This window comes from Lynx rufus, unplaced genomic scaffold, assembly GCF_022079265.1.
Source record: "Lynx rufus isolate CCGP_SWC_20201006 ecotype Redwood Valley unplaced genomic scaffold, mLynRuf1.p SCAF_24, whole genome shotgun sequence".
NCBI lineage: Eukaryota > Metazoa > Chordata > Mammalia > Carnivora > Felidae > Lynx > Lynx rufus.
In genome coordinates, this window is record NW_025814839.1 from 3,294,078 (window position 1) to 3,315,957 (window position 21,880).

The 21,880-nt window shown below is 40.2% G+C and overlaps 1 protein-coding gene across 1 annotated transcript; it reads right to left on the minus strand.

The window, feature by feature from the left end:
- Nucleotides 1–765: 765 nt before the first annotated feature.
- PPP1CC (protein phosphatase 1 catalytic subunit gamma) lies at nt 766–21,567 on the minus strand. The gene is made up of 8 exons (XM_047088126.1): nt 21,318–21,567; nt 10,477–10,608; nt 9,280–9,510; nt 5,031–5,135; nt 3,415–3,638; nt 3,072–3,206; nt 2,049–2,109; nt 766–1,158 (listed from the first exon to the last, which is right to left on the minus strand). Exons 1-8 carry the CDS (start codon nt 21,370–21,372, stop codon nt 1,088–1,090), a joined length of 1,014 nt encoding a protein of 337 aa, XP_046944082.1. The 5' UTR covers nt 21,373–21,567; the 3' UTR covers nt 766–1,087.
- Nucleotides 21,568–21,880: the final 313 nt, after the last annotated feature.

Below are 21,880 nucleotides of genomic sequence, written 5' to 3' on the forward strand. Positions count from 1 at the left end.
TTCATGCTCTGTCTCTGTCTCAAAAATAAATAAACGTTAAAAAAAAAATTTCTTTAAAGAGACCTGGAAGAATAGGACAAGGAAGTTAAAAATAGTACAAATTTGAATCTGTCACAGAATGTGGAATAGAAAAGTACAAGAGGTCAGGGGGTCTGACCCCCCTCACCGACTGAGGAGCATGGGTGGGAGGAGAGGGAAGATGAGATGTGGCCAATGCCTCAGGACCAAAGCTTGTTAGTGTAGAGAGGAGACTGGCCCCCAGCAGCCCTGTGCTTTTCCCTCCACATGCCAGCACTGGTTTAAACAGCTCCTTCCTCCAATTCTGAGGTGAACCAGTTTTTAATAGGAGAAAGCACTTTGCAAATGACGTGCTCTTCACCCACTTTTAATGTACTTTAAGAAATTAATATCCACTTGACACACGTGTGACACATGTAACATGACACAACACCGTGTTCCATACGAATTAGGGAAGGGAGAAGAGAGCAAATTACCGTGCATGCTAACACTGGTGGTTGAGCCCGAGAAAGCAAACAGTTGTTCAACTGAGCCCACGCCGAGGGAAAACCACGGATGCAGGGGACACTGCAGCTCACCAAGCCCCACCCCTCCCGAACAACACGGAAGGATGGCTCAATCTCATCACCCCACTTCAGAAACGTAGCTCCATCCAGGTTAGACCACCACAAACATGAGCATCCGTATTATAATCCCTCTTTGCAAAACAGACTATTTGAAGGAAAACAAATCCAAATTGAAACTGTGTGGTTTCCAGAGCAATTTATTCATTAAAATCTATTCAATATGCCATCAACAGTTCTCCTGGGTGTATTGTGCAGATAAATAGACACTGAGAGAATTTAACAAGTTCGTCGTTTAATAAGTCTGAATTCATTTTCACCACATGGTATTGTACACGGTCATCTGTTGAAACAGATTTCTTTTTTAACAGATTAAGTTTAAAAAAGTCATAGATACTGTGAGTTCTGTATAAATTGGTGGATAGTAAGTTAGTTCCTTTGTTTTGACTTATAAGCCTCAACTTCACCGCAGAATAAAGAATGTAGGCCAAAGAAAGCATAATCGGTCACTCGTATAGAACAGTATTGTTTCTATAATTTGAAGCTTTCTGAATGGACGGGTTCAGGCCTGATGTAACTGTAAAAAGATTACTTAATGAATAGACTATATGGAAATTGTACAAAATGTTATTAACTTTAATCATTAATAGCTTAAACAGCACTATGTTACTAATTGCTATTCAAAACCAAAAACCTGTTTTTGAATCCCAAGTGTGGTGTGTGTACATAGCCACGCCACCTTGGACTTAGGGGGTGTGTCAGTACACATTTCAACAGAAACTTTGGCTTTAGGAAAGAGTCACAAACATTTAAAATAATGGCTTTAATTGTCATTTTGAGTATACGGTAGGGGAAAGTGTGCTTTAATTAAATATACATCATACCAGTGATGCTGGCAAGGTTGAGTTAATCCTAATGACAGCTATAAAAACTAGTTTGTACACGACAAGACAATGAGAGAAAAAAGCAATCCCTTTGAAACAAAATTAAAAAAAAAATATGTTCACAGTGGTTTGTATCAACAGTATGTATTTTATGACAATAACATGTACAGACTGAGCACCCTAGGGCTCTCTTTATATTCTAAAGAAAACAAGCATTTACATAATTCATGGATTGAACTAAATTTTAAAAAGATCAATTGTACACTGACCCCTTAGACAGGATAAACTGTCCTGGGGTGTACAGCTTTAACACCATCATTAAAGTTGTTTGCAAAAGGAATAGACAATTAAAAAACAAAACATTTTTTCTTGGGAGTGGAGAGTCTTTCATTTGCTGTTATAACCAGCAAATGCCATTCATTAACTCAAAAAATGGAAGGGGGAGCCCACAAACACACTATTTGAGCAAGCTGACCAATACACATTACAGTTTTAAAAATGAAGGTTATATACTATATGTTACAAGTCCCAACTAGGCAATGTCAAAATGACATCTATTTCTTTGCTTGCTTTGTGATCATACCCCTTGGAGGTGTTACAGGTCTCGTGGCATTCGGCTTCTTTTTCTCTGCAGGCTTTAAAATCTGCAAAGATTCAAAATATGGTGCATTTTAGGAAATATTCTCAACCGCCAATCTTAAGATTTCTTAAATCTCACTCAAATCTTTGTTCAGAAACGTTTTTGGCCATTTAAAACTGCCCCCAAAACTTTGAAGGCCCCACTAACATATTAATATAAGCCAAGCTGACGTGAACATTTTGGTTAAAAATGTTATGATGAACACATTAAATGCATGGACAAATTATTTTGTCTCTGGATAAAATAACAATTTTCTGAAGTCAGACCTTGTAAGTACCTTCAGGCTATCCCTTCTCACACAAAGGAGGAAAGTTCTTTAGAGAGAGCAATGTTTGAGTCTCTCAATCTCTAGGAGCTGCAAGTTCTCCCAGTTAATTGGTAAAACAACATTATACTGCCACTTGACTTCAACGGCTTTATTTGTGTTAATGATTGGGCTAGGCTAGCTTGAAGCTGTATAAGTTTAATCGTAATCAGTGAATGAGAAAAAGATTCAGGCAGACTTCACATGTAAACGATGCTTTTGCGCCAAGTGAAGGCCAAATGATGTCATGGACAATCAACAGGTTTTGTAGAAATGAGAGCAGAGTGGTGGGAGAAGGGAGTAATCACACAGCACATCTGGCACCTGGCGGTTAGTTCTATTCTCACGTACAAGTGGTGATTAATTTTAGCTGAACACACTGATGTTATAGTTTCAGATTTATAGTAAAGAAGACAGGAAATTATTTTTACCCCACTTAAATAATGCAAAAACAGTTAAATTCAACACTGCAGGAAAGGTTCTCTGATAATTTTTTTCCCTTAAAAGGGGTCCACTCATTACCGAGTTAGGACAAACACTGGTTACAGGAAAGTAAAAATTGAGTCTATTCAACATAGATGAACAGTAGGCAGAAAGTAGTCTTTTTAAATCAGTAAAATTCAGACATCATAATAAGAAGCAATGTTGAAAACATCCTCTACCTGAAAAGAACACATTAGAGTTTCGTCCACACTCATCATGGCACCTGCATTGTCAAATTCTCCACAATAATTGGGTGCAGAAAACAGAGTGACCAACTGCCTCTTTGCAAAAAATTCATATCCATCTTCAACCACCTTGGAGAGAAAATGTTTTCAGTATAAGTAGGTGTAAATTGTAGGTGAGTAAAACCATTTTTCAGTTTCCCATTGAGTCTGATATCCTCTAGGTCACTTGCAGAGACATTTTGTATGAATAAGCAATACCTACCCACTAAAATCAACAAGGAGAATCTGTGCTCACACACATGCTGTTAAGTGTACATGTAAAATTCAAAATCAATACCTGATGGGCTCTACATATAAGATCCAAATCATGCTTATGGAGAAATTTTGCAACCACTTCAGCACCAAATGTGAAGGACACTCCTCTGTCATTTTCACCCCAGCCTAAGACATCTTTATCGGGGTCAGACCACAAAAGATCACAAAGAAGACCTTGATCTGGTACATCAGTTGGTCGCATAATTCGCCGAATCTGCTCCATAGATTGAAGATCTGGTGATAAACCTATTCAATGAGATGAAAATTGAAGGAAACAGAACTTTAAAAAGGATGTTTGCACTTTAACGGTTCCATTTACTTACATAGAGATGCAATGACTCTAACCTGGAAAGCTTAAATTAAATCCACGGTTAGTATTTTTTTCATGGCTATGCTTTCTTATTTAGCTTTGGTTTAAGGAAAAAAAAAAAAACAAACAACTCAACTGAAAAGGCACTAGAATTTATTACATGCACCAATCTGTGGGGCACATTATGTTTAAATGGTATAATAATTAAGATCCAGTGATTTAAAAACAACTAGTCTTCAACTCCTTTGATGATGGTAGTGAACAGTGTTCATTCTAGATTTTACTACTGACCATTAGTAAGGACTGGGTGCAGAAGGTGCAGATACTCAGGGGTGATAAGCTTTCCAGGGAACCTGTGCTGTCCAAGGACCATTGAATATATCAGACCAGTTCAGATGTAGCTGACTTTCATCCTAGTCTAAAATCACATGCCCAGGGGCTCCTAGCTAGCTCAGTGGGTGGAGCAGGAGACTCTTGATCTAGGGTCGTGAGTTTGAGCCGCATCATGAGGATAGAGTTTACTTTAAAAAATAAAATTAAAAAATTTAAAAACCATATGTCCAGCTCTACCAAAACCAGTTAAAAGCATAGGAGGGCATGAATAATGGCTTTATTAAAATATATTGTTTTGGCTCTCTGATGGTTATCTAATTTCTGACTATAGATGAAAAGAAATTCTTCTTGCAATTACTACTTCACAGAGCACAACCACTGAGCAAAATCCTTTTAAAATCCAAATCAGGGCACATGGGTGGCTCAGTTGGCTAAGCATCCGAATCTTGATTTTGGCTCAGGTCATGATCTCATGATCTGTGAGACTGAGCCTTATATCAGGCTCTGAGCTCTCAGCACAGAGCCTGCTTGGGATTCTCTCTCTCTGCCCCTCCCTCAGCTTGCACTCTCTCTCAAAAATAAATAAACACTAAAATAATAATAATAATAATAATAATAATAAAATAAAAATCCAAGTCATAAAAATTTCTGGAGGATCAAAAACAGACCAAGGAAAGTCTACTCACATTTTCAGTATTCTAGAGGATCTATAGTACAGCATATTAATCGTACTTCATTTTATATTTAAAAACACTTTCTGCTCTATTTTCAAGTCAAACTGTTACAGAGCCTAGAATTCCCTGTAACAAATCAATTTCTTACTTTAGATTTCTAGCCAAATGATCCTGGATGTGCCAGACTGGACCCATGATACAACACATCAGTAAAGGAGAGTTCAGAGGAAGTCATCCCAATGACAACTCATAAATGTCAAAGTGTACACACACCCTTTCGAAGGGACAAAATCTATCTGGAACTAAAATCGGCCCACGAACCTCCATGACAGCAGAATATCTTCTCATCCACGATGGCTGCTATCGGTAAACAGTTAAAGCAGTCTGTGAAAGTTTTCCATAGTTTAATGTTATATCTTCTTTTACCTGTGAAAATTTTAGGATGGTTAAAAAGAGATTGGTGTTCTATAGGTTGATTCTCTCAGGACCATTTCTCCCAAAGCAAGGTGCTAATTACCTTTTAAGTAAACAAAAACCATGCTTTTATTAAAACCCCATTGGAGGTTTTTAGCAGAACTAGATATACTTTAAAATTCCATAGAAGTTTGAGATCAGAATCCCAGATGCAACGATTAAAGATCATTAACCCCCAATAATTATTTGGTAGCACCTACTCTGTTTGAAATCTAGTCTGTTTTGTCCAATCTCAACCCATAAGTAGCTCCTGTGTCTAAACGTAATTATGAACAGATCACACATGTGTCATTACCATCTTCCTTCTGTGGAAGCTTCTGAGAATTAACACCCATCCTATCTCCCACTATCATCAATAGCCTACTGGTACCAGATAATTCCTAGTCCTACATACTCTAGTAGCAGGCACAAATGACTTATAGGGGAATACAGATTTACTGCAGGCACCCCAGGATAACCGTTCCTACAACTGCCACAAAAGCTCACGTTCCCCATAGACACGATGTTATAGGATGGTTATATTCCCTCTACCAGCCCTGTATTCCATACATACTGGAGTCACAGTGTGATCTGGACAGAGCATGTCTTTTAAGGCACTGTTCGCACAAGAAAATCATATTCTGAGTTAAAGACCTACTCATAAACCTTGGAAGCACAAATCTGTCAGAACTGGATTGAGAATGGCCCAATTGTTGGGTGCCTTTGTCTCCTGTACTCTCCATACCAGAAAGACCAAAGATCAAAGCACAATGTTCATTCCTAAAGCCAAGTTTGTCCTTCGTCTCTTTTTTCCTTTCTTATTCTAGGGACATCTACAGGTTTAAAGCTGAATGTTCTTTGAAAATTAGAGACTGGCCCAAGCAGCAGGTTCCTGAACCACACCTTCCACTCTAGTGCAAATCAAGTCGGGTATGGAATTTAGCAGAGTTTGGAATGTAATGTAAATTCAACAAATACTTGACTTCTCCCTCTACAGAGGAGGACTGTCCTTTTTTCTCATGATAGTCTATTTCTCTGCACCTGGGTATAACTCTCACTATGGTTTACCCTGTTTGTATTTCTTGGGAGGTCACTAATTCCCTATGCCTTATCCTCCTTCATTGGAGGTTTCCAAAAGCTGAATAGAATTCCTCTCTACAAAAGGCTGAAAGGGAACCTGTTCACAATCACCACCTCCGATTTCCAATAATGATAATAATGGAAGAACAAGGCTGGGCTGGTCCTGACCTCCATTCATAAAAGTGATTTGGTTCTATCTCCCATTTTCCACTGTATCTCTGAAGGACCATCCAATGGCTCACTTGGATTTTTCCTTTGCCCATATGCCGCATCTGCCAGTGCTGACGAACCCTCTCCCTTCTTAAAGTCTGCTCTGCTCCCTGATTTTTTATTCATGCAACACACTCCAGATTGTCTTGCAGAGTCCTTTGCTATCTTTGTTGGTTTCTTCAACAAAAACGAGGATTCTTCCTTCTATTGCCTCTGAGCATCTTAACTAAGTCCTGGGGCCCTGTTTTCTCTTCTCTCTACATTTCCTCTCTCAAGCTACTTCACACCACTAGGAACATCTGGCTCCAGAAAGGCTTAGCCTGGATAAATGCCAACGTCTCTTCAAGCTTCCAAATCTGGGGATTCTGAGCCAGAACCCCTAATGCAGTTTCCAATTACTACAGATCAGACCATTCTGGTATCAGAAAAGGGTAACACACATTCACATCTTATCTAACAACAGATACCAGGACTGCAGTCATAAAACTGGGGTGGGGGTCAGGGGGAGAAACCATAGTATAGAAGAACGCTTATTATACTTGTGAAATAAGCCTAGCACCAAAGCAGTGGTTTTAAATTGTTCCATGAAAGTCTACATTTGAATAAAATTTTAATGAAATTATCGAGTTTTTTAAAAGTCTGCAAACCATGAATTGAAGGCCACCTATGCCAAGGACACTTTTGTGCCTGCAAGTAGACTAGATGGCAAGTTATACCTGCCTGATGGGGGACTGGGGGGAGCATGAGCACAGAGTCAATGAGTCTTGACCAAACAAGAATCAAAACTGATTCCAACCATCTAAAATAACTGTTAAAGTCCTCTGCATTAAATAGAAACTGAAAAGGACATAGCTAGTATCCTCACATTTGGATATATGTCACAACAAAGAGATCATCTGGATTTGAACTTCATCAATGAAAACATCAAAGTACTTGCTGAATAGTGTATAAAAGGAACCTTTTTTTTTTTTTTTTTTTTAATTTGAGAGCGAGTGAGCGTGCATGAGCAGGGGAAGGGCAGAGGGAGAGAGAATCTTAAGCAGGCTCTATGCCCAGGGCAGAGCTTGTGAGATCATGACCTGAGCTGAAACCAAGAGTGGGACACTTAACTGACTGAGCCACTCAGGTGCCCCTAAAAGGAACCTTTTCTAAAAAGTAGCAACTATAGCAAATATCCAAAACACAATTTATAAAACTCGCTGCCTTTCATCTCACTACCTTAGGAGTAATAACTGCTTTACTAGTAGTACTTCTCTGATAGACTCACTGTCAAAATTAAACACCTTTCTTGGGTACCTGGCTGCTTAGTCAGGAGAGCATCTGACTCTTGATCTTAGGGTGGTGAGTTCAAGCCCCATGTTGTGTGTAGAGATTACTTAAAATAACAACAATAAACCTTGCCACAGACTCAGTTGCCCTGGTCAGTTCAGAACCCACAAGATTTTTCTTTGGTGATCCCTCCCCACCTCATCTTACCAGATGGGTCTCAGGGCCTTAGACCACCAGGCAAGTATACAATTGTGGGAGAGGGTAGGCAGGAGTAGGAGAGCTAAGTCTAGAAACATAATCTTTCCAGCAGTGCACTTCTAACAAATGAGCTATGTGGAACTGAGATAGAAAAACACATTACAGGTTATGACTACAGTCTAGGGGAGGGCCACAGGGACAATTCTTTACTGATCTTGTTATCATCACTGGCAAATGCTAGTAACTCAAATTCCTCAACCACCTCTCTCGTCCAAGCCTGAAGCCTCTCCTAGCACAAATAAGCACAAATGGAGGATGGGGTAAGGACTCAACACATTTTTTAAAAAAACATTTTATACTTAACACTACAACAACAAAAACCTCCACCAAAACTGGCAATTTTTAAGGCTTTAAGAATCTTGGTTTTTGTCAATTACAACTCAAAGTGCACCTTCAATTAAACAATCCAAAATGGATAATATGTGTAAAATATTACACAAATAAATTTTTGTTTGTTTTCTAATTTTTCTTTCTCCTTTCAGCACATTTTAGGATAGTAACTGGCATTTCTCCTGGGTACGCATGTGCCAGAAGGAAAAAAAATACAATATCACAAAATTTAAAAAGCAATTATTTGGGGGCGCCTAGGTGGCTCCATTGGTTAAGTGTCCAACTCTTGGTTTTGGCTTGGGTCATGATTTCACGGTTTGTGAGTCTGAGCCCCACATTGGGCTTCACGCGGGTGGTACAGAGCCTTCTTGGGATTCTCTCTCTGCCCTTCTTCCCCCACTCTCAAAAATAAATAAATAAACTTAAAAAAATAAAGATAAAAAGCAACTATTTGTGTATTTCAAGATACCATTTGTAAGAAATATCCAGAAAAGGCAAATCTATAGACAGAAAGCAGGTCAGTGCTTGCCTGAGGCTGTGCTGATAGTTGCACAACCTTATAAATTTACTACAAATCACTAGGACAGATTTTATGGAATGAAATTATATCTCAATAAAGTTGTTAAAAACAAAACTATCTATTTGGACAGGTTCTCAGAGTTGTACTAAGAATTAAGTTATCTGTGAATTTTCACAAAAAATGATCTTAAAGAAGTCATCACTGAGACCATTACTTCTTAATCTAATAATCACATCATAAAAGAATCTAGGGCATTATTATACTGCAGCAGCAGTTATTTTTCTACCCCAAGAACGAAAAAACTACGATAAAAACAATTAATAGAAAACACGAGAGACTGTAACATTTCATCCAAACAGTCACAAATCCTAACAGAAGTATGTGATAGTTCAATTTATGACCAAGTATCTCAGTTTAAGTAACTCTTCCTTAGAGGTAGAAAGTACTTACATTCATCATAAAATCCATAAATTCTATTGATGCTGGCACATTCATGGTTTCCTCTGAGAAGAAAAAAATTCTCGGGATATTTGATTTTGTAAGCCAGTAAGAGGCAGATAGTTTCCAATGACTGCTTCCCCCTGTCCACATAGTCCCCAAGAAACAGGTAGTTGCTTTCTGGCGGGAAACCACCGTACTCAAAAAGTCGAAGCAAATCATAGTATTGCCCATGGATATCACCTAGAAACAAGAATTGTGTTACACAGTAACTTCATACTTCTTGTTCAATCCACTAACAAGCTCTGGAGAGACCATCTTTAAACACTCCCTGCATAATGGGATTGATCTGTAATAATGAGAGTTAAATTTGATGGCTAACACTAATTCCCAATCTTGTATTATATTTCAGTTCATTTCAGTTCAAGTGAGCTTTACTGAAAATTTTAAGCATATGTATATGTCCAGAGTCTCACACAAAACTCAACTAATTAAGAATTAATTTTGTGGAAAGAATTATTAATGCCCAGACAGGCCTTTCTGCCAAGTAACATCGCTTTCCTTTCAGGTCGGCTGATCGATATCAGACCTCTGGCAACTCGGTCCGCAGGGACTGTGTCAGCAGAACTGCTGCACTGCTGCTGAGCCCTGGACCGGCGTGAGCAAAGGCACATACACAACACCCACCAGTTCATTCAGCTCTCAATTTCTCCCTGCTAGATAATGCCAAAGAGCATTTTACTTTAAAAACATCCATATAAGCTTTATCGATGTAGTCAAATATGCTAGAATATAGAACATTACTCAGATGAACTTCAGTTTTTATACAGATTATCTGCATCTATCATGTAGAAACAGATGACAAATGGCATCAAGGAAGGTCTATTTTTAAGCATAACCAGTCTTACTTTAAGCTTAAATAGAATTCCTATATATTCGTATAGTTCAGACCTTTTCTTAGCTCTCTATTCAGTTTCATCTCCTTTCTGTTTATATTCCTTTAGTGAAATAGTTTTTAGAAAATCTGAAGCACATCTAAGTAAACTAAATCCATTAATGGTATTTATTCAAAAGCTAAAATTATTTATTTTAAGTAGTTCCAGGTTATTCATAAACAGCAAATGATTCTGCTGGGTAATACAAGCTCATCTCTATATCCTTGAGTCAATCAATCATATAACCAAAAGCTGTTCATGTGCCAAAACCTACCACATATTTTGAGTGGCGCTTCAAGTTCTAGTAGGATAGGCTGACTGAGAAAGATCTCTCGGGACTTTAAGCACAGTCCTCGGATTTCATTCTCCTGTAGCTGGACATTCTTACCAGGCTTGGACCCTCTCACTGCAGAGAAGAAAAACTCCAGTTAGTCAAATGAAGTCAAAATCCAATTTACCAGAAAAATTACAATGATCTGAAAAGGCACAAGTTTTAATGAGGAGTCAAAAACACAGTTTAACTGGCTTTCTGACTTGACTCTATTTTCTCAACACTTATAACGAACATGGTTTTAATGACTAATTACAACTATAAAATCTTAGACAGGATTTCATCATTTAGTTACATCTTCTATACCAAGTTAAGACTTCTTATGCTGTCCTGAACAAGGAGCCACGCTCTGTATGAATACTGTTAGAAAAGGTCTTCCTTGCAGAAATCAGACTCCCTGTGGCACAGCTCGAGGCCTCTGTTTGCATCCAAGCCACACAATTGGCTTGTTCACCTGCAGCCTGCCCACCAGGCCATTGCTTTTTGCCTCCGATCTTGTCTTCTCTTCTCCAGCCTTATAAATGAATCAGTATGTGTACAGCAGGGGGTTTCAGAGATTGTCATGTTACTGAGTTGGTTCTAAGAATTTCTTGTTTTAAAATGTGAGATTGGTAATGCTCAGAAGCCTGCCCCTATCAGTGCTTTTCAAAGGGTGATAGGTAATCTATTTTCTTAAGAGTTCTACGAAAAAATGTAGGTGTTGTTTGCATTTCACTGAAACACACTTTAATGTTCATTGTACATATTTTGCCGTGCAACCTCGGAGCCTGCATCTGTGAATACAATCATGACCTTACAGGGCAAAGGATGTCCATGAATGATGTAAGGAAGGTTTCCTAGTAATCTGAACAAATAAAAAGAAAAGGGAGAAAAGAAAACATGGTATAGTACTAGGTGTTGCCCACATCCAGGCATTCTTGTTGGAGTTCTGTTCACTATCAAAGTTGAGCACTCCAGCTCCATAACAGTTAATTTATCAGCAAGTGGGCAGGAAATGAAATTTTGTTTTGATTTCAGTTGTAACAGATTAGACAGTCACTAACTACAGATTAAAGAATTGCTAATTTTACCTTAACTTTACAGTTATCCAGTGGCCTGGTTAAATACAGGGATTGATTATCCTCAACTTGCAATCAGTCCTAATACTCGTTTTGCATAAAAGACTAATGAAAGCAGGCATTCTATGAACTACAAGCGAAGCAAAAACAAAGAACCAGACTAAATATAGAATGTTACGTCACATCCCTCCACCATTAAACCCAGTATAAAATGATTTAGTTTTAGCAAAACCACAAAACCCATCAGATTACATTATTGTTGCTAATTTAGGGGTGCCTGGGTGGCTCAGTCAGTTAAGTGTCTGACTTCGGATCAGGTCATGATCTCACAGTTTATGTGAGAGATCGAGCCCCATGTCGGGCTTCCCACTGTTGGCTGGAGCCTGCTTCGGAGCCCCTATTTCTGTCTCTCTCTGCCACTGACACCCCCCCTCCGCTTTCTCTCTTAAAATAAACAATTATAAATAAATAAATAAAGGTTGCTAGTTTAAATTTCATCAGTTTTGGAGGCTTTATATTCCAATTACAAAATCATTCAGTCTAATAGCTGAATAAAAACAGTAAGTTTAACTGCTTTGTTCTGTAAATATCTGATGTTACAGAGTGATAAAAATTACAAGTAAAAAACCCGATTGTCTGTTGAGAACTTTTTTCCATTAAAAATGTCTGTGTTAATTGGGTGCTCAGTCGGTTGCATCCAACTTTGGCTCAGGTCATGATCTCATGGTTGGTGAGTTTGAGCCCCGCAATGGGCTCCGCACTGCCAGTGCAGAGCCCACTAGGGATTCTCTCTCTCCCTCTATCAAAAATAAATAAATACACTTAAAAAAACGACTATGTCCAAGTTTGAGAAATACTGTCCTAGGCAAAGCCATTCTTCAAACTGAATAGCCACTGAAACCCTGAGTTCTCTGAAGAAACAAGTTTGAGCAGAAATGGAACACTGTGTGGAGGGGGTTTTATTTTTTTCAATGAACGACAGTAAACAAGAAAAGATGACAAGAGGGAAGGGCCAAGCTCTTGAAGCACACAATGAAGAGAAAATGTTAAGGGTGAGCAATGGACTGGGAGCCGGCCCCAAGTTTCTGTATTAGTTCTAGAGCCTGAGCAAATCACTACTTTGAACCCCAAAATATGTAACTGAAGTAAACAACTGCCAGTCTCCTTCTGATAAAAATATTACGAAATGAGAAGCAACGAAGAGGAAAGCTCAGTAATGATAACGTTTGAGGGAAGATATGGAATAGACACACATATAATACTACAGCAACTGAGCAACAAAAAATGGTTTTTCCAGGACCACAGTAATTTTCTCTCTAGATACACACAGTGAAGAACTCAAGAAACGCTCCTGATGGAAAGACGGTGGGATTCCTGTTTCACTGGCCAGAAAACCCCAATCATTAGCAATTATACCACAAGTCAGCCAGAAGTTTGGGCAGACAGCCCAGCAGGAAACTTTATTTTTGGCTAGGAGGGGACTCCTAGAAGCTTCTGGTTTTCAACCTCAATCTTTTCAGCAGAGCCCTTTAAGTCCTCCAGAAGAGTATGCAATAATAACTTACACCTATATGGAACAAAAGCTATACTTTTTATAGGAGAATGCTATCATAATAAATCAGTGCCATCAGATTAAATCAATCTTGCTAATATAAATTTTACTGGTTTTGAAGGCTTCCCACTACAACCTTCAGACATAGTTTAAGTTTTCTTGTTCTGTTTTCCTGTTTGTCCTATGAGTGGAGTATATAGATAAGTAAAAAGCAATATTGCCAACATTTAAAAATTATCCTCTACGTGAATAAGGATTAACTGCAGTTTTTCCAGAACAGATCAAGAATTTATATCTGAAGGACAGTGCTCATTAAAAATAACATGGCCCTGTGGTGCCTGGGTGGCTCAGCTGGCTAAGCCAACTGAACTCATGGTTGGTGAGTTTGAGCCCCGCATCAGGCTCTGTGCTGACAGCTCAGAGCCTGGAGCCTGCTTCAGATGGTGTCTCCCTCTCTCTCTGCCACCCCCCCCCCCGGCCCCCAACACACTCTGTCTCTCTCAAAAATAAATAAACATTTAAAAAAGATAACCTGGTCCCAAGGCTTCTTGAATTCCCTACAATTAGCTCAAGGAATAACATTATAAAAACGGAAACTCTGCCAAAACCACCATCTACCAATTGGCAAATACCTGTTCATCCTTCAAGGACCGCCCTGGAGAGCCTCTTCTGTCTACCTCCTCTCCCTTCATAAGCCTACTTGCTTTCTGAAATGCTCTCACGACACCTGGACACCACTCAGCACACGTCATACTTAGTACTTTGTACTGTGATTGCCATTTCGCTTTCACCTATTCATCTGAGCCTCCCGGCAGACTAGAAGCCCCAAGACCACACCACTTGCTCAGCAGTGTACATGCCACGGCCAGTATGTGGCAGGTGCTCAAAATTTGTTGTGTGAATGAAACCTGGATAAATCTCTAAGCGCTGATGACTTGTGGTATCAGAATTAAACACGCGTACCAGACTACATACTTTTGATTAGTTAAAAAAAAAAAACCAACAACCCGTGTCTGTTCTTTAAGTTAAAAATCAATAGAGTCATTTTCCTACCAGCCTTTAATAGAGCATTTTTCTAGTTGTAAAAATCCAGGATTACTCTTAAATTTCAAGTTGAAAATGATAACAATTAGAAGATAAAGATTTCAAAATGTGTTTTAGCAAACCAAACGCACACTGGATATTTCTTAAAAATGGCCATATGGCAGGGGGTGGGGGGCGCCCAGGGGGCTTAGTCAGTTGAGCTTCGACTTTGACTCAGGTCATGGTCTCGCATTTTGAGGACTGGTTTTTGAGTTTGAGCCCCGTGTCAGGCTTGCTGCTGTAAGCGCAGAGCCCACTTTGGAGTTTCCCTCTCTCTCTGTCCCCTGCTCTCTCTCGCTCTCTCAAAAATAAAAGATTTTTTTTCAAAAATAAAAAAAAAGATGGCCATATCGACCAATAGCACATAAATCTACTTCATTATTTTCGACGTCCATCAAATAGAATTACTTACTAGTTGTAGATAACATTTACTAAGCACTCACCATGTGCTGGGCACTGCACTAAAGGGCTTTACGCTGCCATTTAATCCTCACAGCAATCCTATGAAGTTAGGCTCTCACTTCTGTTATAGCCTGGGAGAGGTTTAGTGACTTGGTCCAAGGTCACAAGAGCTTTTAAGCACAGCGGGCCCCAAAGAACTCTAGGTCTAGTGGTGCTTCTACCATACTACTTTCCTCCCAACTGAGGATTTGTTCTTCTTTAACTTCCAAACCAAAGGAGCTTTTATAGGACAAACTATCAAAACCCTAATATATGGTCACTGCTCCCTAAGAAAGTTCCAAGATGGGATATAAAATCATAAGGCATCCTTACAAATGAGAAGCATTAAATCAGAACTAAATTAGGCAATCTGTTAAAACTGTCAATACTTATTAACTATGCTTCAAACATTCAAGAGAATAGGTGTAGAGTATCTACTATGTGCCAGACCCTCTGGCGGATGCTGGGGATACCCTGGCAACAGGATGGACAGGAACCTTAGCCTTTCTCTTGTGGAGGACATGAAAAGTAAGACCAACTAGGTAACTGCATCTTGTTATAAATGCTACAATGAGAACTCCCCCCCCCCCCATAAAGATTATAAAACTAAAAGGTTTACCTTAAGGGTGTCTTCAATATCATTAGAAACACAAAGGCTTTTTAAATAAAAATATCTCTATTTTATCACTAGTAGCTACAAAGAGAATTACAATGCAGCTCTACTCAATAAACATCAGTCGATACTTACCTTGAGGTTTAAAGCCCTCACTGTACTCTGTGCATAGTGGGAGAAAGGTTCATAAAAAAAGAGACCCTAGGTGGAAAATTCAAGACTTGTCACCCCATGTCACCTTCTTAAGTAGTAGCCAAGGTAAGCTCAAGTAGTAAATATCAAATTATTTCAACAACTGCCAAAGGAATCCAAAATATTCCAACAAATAAGAATTCCACTTTCCAGATGGAGTGTTTCTCATAAAGACAGATGCTAGGTATTGCATGGAAATCAGTAGGTATTGTGAACATGTATAGGTTAGTGACCAAATACATTAATTTAGACCTTAAACATACAACTTTGTAAACACTTTTCCCTTTACCTGGCTAGAAAAAAAGAATTCTGAAAAATGCATCATGGCTGTTAACAGCAAAGGCTGTTCTGTAAAAACTTATCTATTTATCTGGCAAATCACTAACATGAGCATATGATAAAAACTTCCATGCAATTTTATCAAACTGACAAAAACTTGAAATAATAAAAAGAATGTTTTCGGTGATTATTTGCAACACCAGCTTTTTCTTACAAGTAACACTAACTTTTCTCACAGCTTGCCAACAAGCAAAGTAGAGATGAAAACTATGCAAGGAAATTTAAGACTACTTTGGGATTATTTATGAATAATAAAAAGTATTCTTCTTGCTCTTTAATTAGAAGTCCCTTAATTGTTGAGGGGTGCCTGGGTGGCTCAGTCGGTTAAGCATCCGACTTAGCTCAGGTCATGATCTCACAGTCCGTGAGTTAGAACCCTGCGTCGGGCTCTGTGCTGACAGCTCAGAGCCTGGAGCCTGCTTCAGATTCTGTGTCTCGCTCTCTCTCTCTGCCCCTCCCCTGCTCATGCTCTGTCTCTCTCTGCCTCAAAAATAAATAAAAACATTAAAAAGAAAAGAAGTCCCTTAATTCAAAGTCTTACTGAAGGAATGGCATACACAAAAAAAGCCCCAGATGAATTACAATGAAGTTTTAGAATCTATGAATGACACAACCAGCAGAAAAATAAGCCAACACAGATTTTGCTGTTTTAAGATAATCTTATTAAAGCAGGTGGTAATCATATTCACTGCAGTGCAGAATCAATAACTTCACTAAATAGAAGACAGATTTAGGAAAGGAAGACTTCAAACCAAGACAAACAGGGAATATTTGCAACATTAAAACTTTCCCACAAACAACTGAATTCTTTTCTGCAAAAAATAGAAAAGACAAAAATGTTATCAAGAATCCTTTGGTTTTATTGCAAAGTCACCAGGAGGAAGACTTCCCACTTTCGGGCCATCTTAAAACTGTTTCCTCACTATACCCTCCCCTCATTGACTTTCCTAACTGCTGCCCTTATACTTTGGCCATTTTTAAAAAAAATTATTTTATTGAAGTATAGGTGACACACAATGTTACATTAGTATATACTTTGGGCATTTAGCAGTGATACCAATTTTCTCAAAATAATCAGGATATAGTTGCAAAACACTTATCTACTTGCTCTCAAAATATTTTGAGTTTTCTACACCTAGAGTGAGCCCAGTTTATTGAAAAGCATTTATCTTTTCAGTCTAACAACCCATCTTGATAAAACACTACTAACTGGACTCGAGGTCTGACCCTACATTTTATGAGTGGTTTTCATTTTCATATCAGTGACACCCATTCCACTCTACACAAGGGATGCCTGCAAATCTTAGAGCAGTGGAGAATTTGGGAGATTTCAGGTAAATCAAGACCACTAAGTAAATCATCTGTTCCTACATGCTTTGGATACAGGGGTCTGATCCTAAAACTTAATAATTCATCCCAGAGTTCCATAAAGTCCAAAATTATGAAATCTTTCCTTATTCATCATGAATAAGATTTTTCCACAGTTTTGAAGCAATTCACATCAGAATATGGTCTCCTTCACATATCAATCTTTAAGGTCTCCTAATAGCCCTGATTTGTAAATGAAGTGAATGAAATGGTCAAGTTGGTATAAAATCAGTACCAACCACTGCCTTGCTTCAGGATCGGTAATCCTCACCTACCTCAAGTAAACTGGCATTGGCACACATTTTTGCAGAACAGGTCAAAGATTATTATAGGACTGCAGCGTCAAAGACATAAAACAATCTCACCAACTAAACTCTACTTCGGCAACAGATTACTAATGCGTGGCCCAGCACTGTTTCCACCTCACCAGCTTGGGAGAAGGAAAGCCTGGCCTTTGCTCCCGTGGCTAACATTCCCTCAAACACAACATCATGACGCACACCATCCTGTTAAGATTTCACTGATGCCTCCTGCTACTGACAAACAAGGGGACACTTCAGGCATAAGGAGAGCAATCCTTTCCATGCTGTGGGTTAGGACTGGTGCAAGCTTCAGTTCGTGTCTCCAAGAGATCTTTCCTCTCCTGCCTCACAGGAGAGGGTGAGAGGCTTACTGCAGACACGCAGTAGCGGGGACAGCAGGGAAGAGCAGAGGTCTCACAACACAGACTTCTTGTAAATTAGGGAGTTAGTGACACAAACTTGGGTATCACTGTCTTTATCAACAAAACGCCCTATGGTAACTGCTTCCAAGAAAAACCTGTATCGTTAAAAGCATGACCTATTAAAAAATAATAAATGCAGAGGTCTCATTAGAAAAGATTACTTTTGTTTTCTTTGATCAGAATTTTACTAACTGTATAAACATGTTTCATATTACACCAAAGAGCTAAACACATGGGTCACTGAATTTTAGAGAGTATCTGAACACTCATTATTTTCAGATGAACTCTTACACATCAGAGGATTAAAGTAGTAGGCGCTTTCTGAGGGCTGGGGCAGAAGTCATTATTTAAACACTAAAGTAAGTAGGACAATTATGCAAAGCCTGACAAAGTCTTGCAGTCTGACAATGGCCATCTTCAGAGCCAAGATGCTTTTTGCAAATCAAGATGTGAAATGTTACACTGCCTGCTATGTAAGAAAAGTACCAGCCATCACTGCTCCCTGAACCAGCTCACTTACAAAGTTAAAACTCTGCCCTCTCACTTTTCTCTAACATGGTAGGAATATCAGACCAAATCAACACCTGACTTATTTTCTCTCTAAATCTCCCAAGTTTTAAGGTACAGGCAATTAAATAATTGAACATTAGTTAAACTACGAGTTTCAAGTTTTATCACCAGCAAGGCAAACAGCCTGGATAAAGCTTCCGAGATGGATCACATAAATGATGCCTCAGCTAAGTAAAAACAACTTAAGAGTTTAGAGTAGAAAACAACTGCCAAGCTGTACTCTAAATCAACCTGCTGTTTTTCTTAAATAAGACCTCGCTTTGAGTTGCCTTGTCAGTACTATTACTGAGCCACTTCTCAACTAAGCTTGCACAGTCTTTGACCTTTTTATTTTTTAAGTTTATTTATTTTGAGAAAGAGAGAGAGAACACGCAGGGGAGGGGCAGAGAGAGAAAGAGAGAATCCCACACAGACTCCACACTGCCAGTGCAGAGCCCGACCTGTGGCTCCATCTCAGGAACAGTGACATGAATGCTAGAGTCTAGAGTCGGAGGCCTAACTGAGCCACCCAAGCGCCCCCAATCTTCCACCTTATATGAACATACAAAAAGAGATCACAAAACTCCTATTCCATTGTCAGATATACTTACACCTTAATTAAAATTCTTAGGGGAAAATGTTTTGGGGGCATTACCCCCCAAAATCACAAAATTTATTATCAACTTCTAACATACATACATATATATATATATATATGTATATATATATATATATATATTCACACACATATAATCTCCTCCCTCAATGGATCATCTTCAACCATTTCTCTGCCAAATTAACACTGATGAGAAAAAAGGGAATTTAAGCATATAGTACTGTGCAGGTAGCCCATTCCGAAGGCATTAAGATACAATGTTTTATATTAATTTCAATGAAAAATGAAATAGTAAAAAAAATCCAGTTTTCAAGTGCAACATAACATGTAAAGAGGAACTATTAAGAAATGACTGATCTCATTTTAGATGATCTAAGTTCATCAAGGTAAATTTCTTAGCATGATTTTAAAAATAAGATTGAAATGAGCAAATCTCTTATGTGAATAGAATTACAGGCAACATAGATCTTAAGTTAACAAGACTTAAATGGTTTTAAAGTTCTGATGATTCTAATCAACACAGATTCCAATTTTTGTTTCCTCAGTGAAATAAAGCCCATCTAATCTAGAGACACATAACCCTGCACAGACAGAAGTTAGATTTAAAATGAAAATATTTAATAAAAAGTTCCTTTCTTACTGCAAACAGTTTTAATTGGTTTCTGTGGCCTTATATAAATCAAAGGACTATATTAACTAGCATGAAAATACAGTTCTTATAATAAATGTCAAGTACTTAACGAGTGACAAGTTTTTCACACAATGCACTGACATTTCAGGGATCCTTATACACATTCAGTGAGGTTTTCCTTTAAGAAGGTATAAAAGTAAAAAAACAAAACAAAAAAAAACAAAAAACAAACAAAAAACCCCAGCACGGATTAAGATATTCCCAGGGGTTTCATTTTAAATGACTTATTTAAAAGACCTGCAAATCCCAGAACCAGAGTTACCCCAATTGTTCTTAGTCTGGACTCCATCCCTCAAGCATTTACAGTGCACTATTTTAAGAGGACAGTATAAAGGCAAAAAAGCAGTGAAAACTCAGCCAAACCTACATTATCCAGCGCCCAAATCAAGAAAGAGATTTGAATTCTCCCAAAGCCTCAGAAAAAGACATTAGCATTAGACCTGGAGGAGGTGGGGTGGGGGGATTCACTTCCACGACCCTCTTTGAAATCCAAACTTCATGGGTCTCCCAGGTCAGTATCAATCGACTGTCAGGCACCTCAGGAGTCTCAGGTCAACCAAAATCCAAGCTTTCTTTTAACCTCTGCCTAACCGCTGAGCAGCTCCTTCCTTCAGACACAAGGTGGGTTGAATGTAGCAAGTTCTAACTCCTGGCTGCCTGGGTTTGAAACCCGACTGTCACTAATGTGTGACCTTGGTCAAGTGACTTAATGTCTCTTGTGTTTTAGTTTCTTCTGGAAAACAGGAAAAAAGACCAGCACCCACCTCTCAAGGTTGTTGGGAGAATGAAACTGCTCTATGTCTGACACATAGTAAGCGCTTTAGAAACGCTGACTATTGCCATGAACGTAATTATGAGATGAATGCAAAGCCTCATTAATACAGAGCCTGGCACAACCGGAAAGATAACGAAACTGTCACCATCGCTGGTTTCAGGTTCAGTGGCACGTTCAGAAAAGAGCGCGGAGACCTCTTCAAGATAAGGATAACTTAAGAAGAGTATTTGGGAGGGCAGGAGGGGATGGGTTCCAAGATCCTCCGGAGATATGAACATTCGTCACCAAGTAATAAGAAATGGGCCGCCCGACACCAGCCCCACACAAAAATAAGCAAGACAGGAAAGAAGCCCCCATAGCCGTTGGAACCCACAGCCCCATCAAATTCCCTTCCGAGAGGACGAGTACCAGAAAGTAAGGAACACGCCGTCCTGCAGGTCGGACCGGGTCCCCCAGCCCTCTCGCCTCCAAAGACTGGTCCCGTTTGCGGGGCGCAAGGGGGTACGGACCGGAAACGTGGGGGTGGGGAGCGGAGTTTTCAAATCTCTGGGAAGAAGGCTGCACCTCTGAGCAATGAATGAACGGGGCCGGAAGGGTCTGCGGGGTGGGCCGAGTGCCGGACCCCGGCCGGCCTCCCTCGGGCTGCAAACGCTTGGCGCCACGAGCCAACTCGCGGGGCTCACTCCCCTCGGCGCTGCAAGCCCAACCGGCCTCCCAACTCCCCCTCCCCCGCGAGCCCCCGGGGCGCCCGCCTCCCCTCAGCCCGTCTGCCGACCCCTTCACCTTCCAGCAGCCGTTGGATGATGCTGTCGATGTTGAGTTTATCTATATCCGCCATCGCCTTCCCACCGCCGACCCTCCCGCAGCGGCGCCGCCGCCGGCTCGCGCCCGGGACTCACACCTCCTTTCCCACGCCACGAGCACAGAGGCGGCGGTGGCGGCGGTGGCAGCAGCCGCGGCGGGTCCCCCCCCCAGCCGCCCCGCTCCCTGCTTCCTCCTTCTCTCCCCACTGGAACCACGAGAAGAACAAGATGGCCGCCGACTCCTTAGCCAGTCTCGGTCGGCGCACGGATGCGCGCGGCGGAGTGCAGCGGCCCGGCCGGGACTTCTTTATGGGCCATAGGGCGCGCGGGAGGGGGCGGGACCAGAGCGCGGGAAGGGGGCGGGGCCAGAACGCGGGAATCGGAGAGGACGGTTGAGCGTAACCGCGCTCCCGCGCGGGATCCCTCCGCCAAACGGGCCGAGCAAATAGGCCCCCTGGCGGGAGCGGGAGCTGCAAAGTTGCACGCGGGAGTTGGAGATGAGGCGGTAGACGCAGGTGTGTGCTCCTAGGTTTGCAGTCTCCG

Excerpts from the sequence above, each read along its gene's own strand:
- PPP1CC (XM_047088126.1), bottom strand. The coding sequence starts at position 21,372 with ATGGCGGATATAGATAAACTCAACATCGACAGCATCATCCAACGGCTG. Across the intron at positions 5,136-9,279 it reads TTATGGATTTTATGATGAAT|GTAAAAGAAGATATAACATT; the intron begins GTAAGTACTTTC and ends AAATTTTCACAG. Across the intron at positions 2,110-3,071 it reads CTCTAATGTGTTCTTTTCAG|ATTTTAAAGCCTGCAGAGAA; the intron begins GTAGAGGATGTT and ends GAATCTTTGCAG.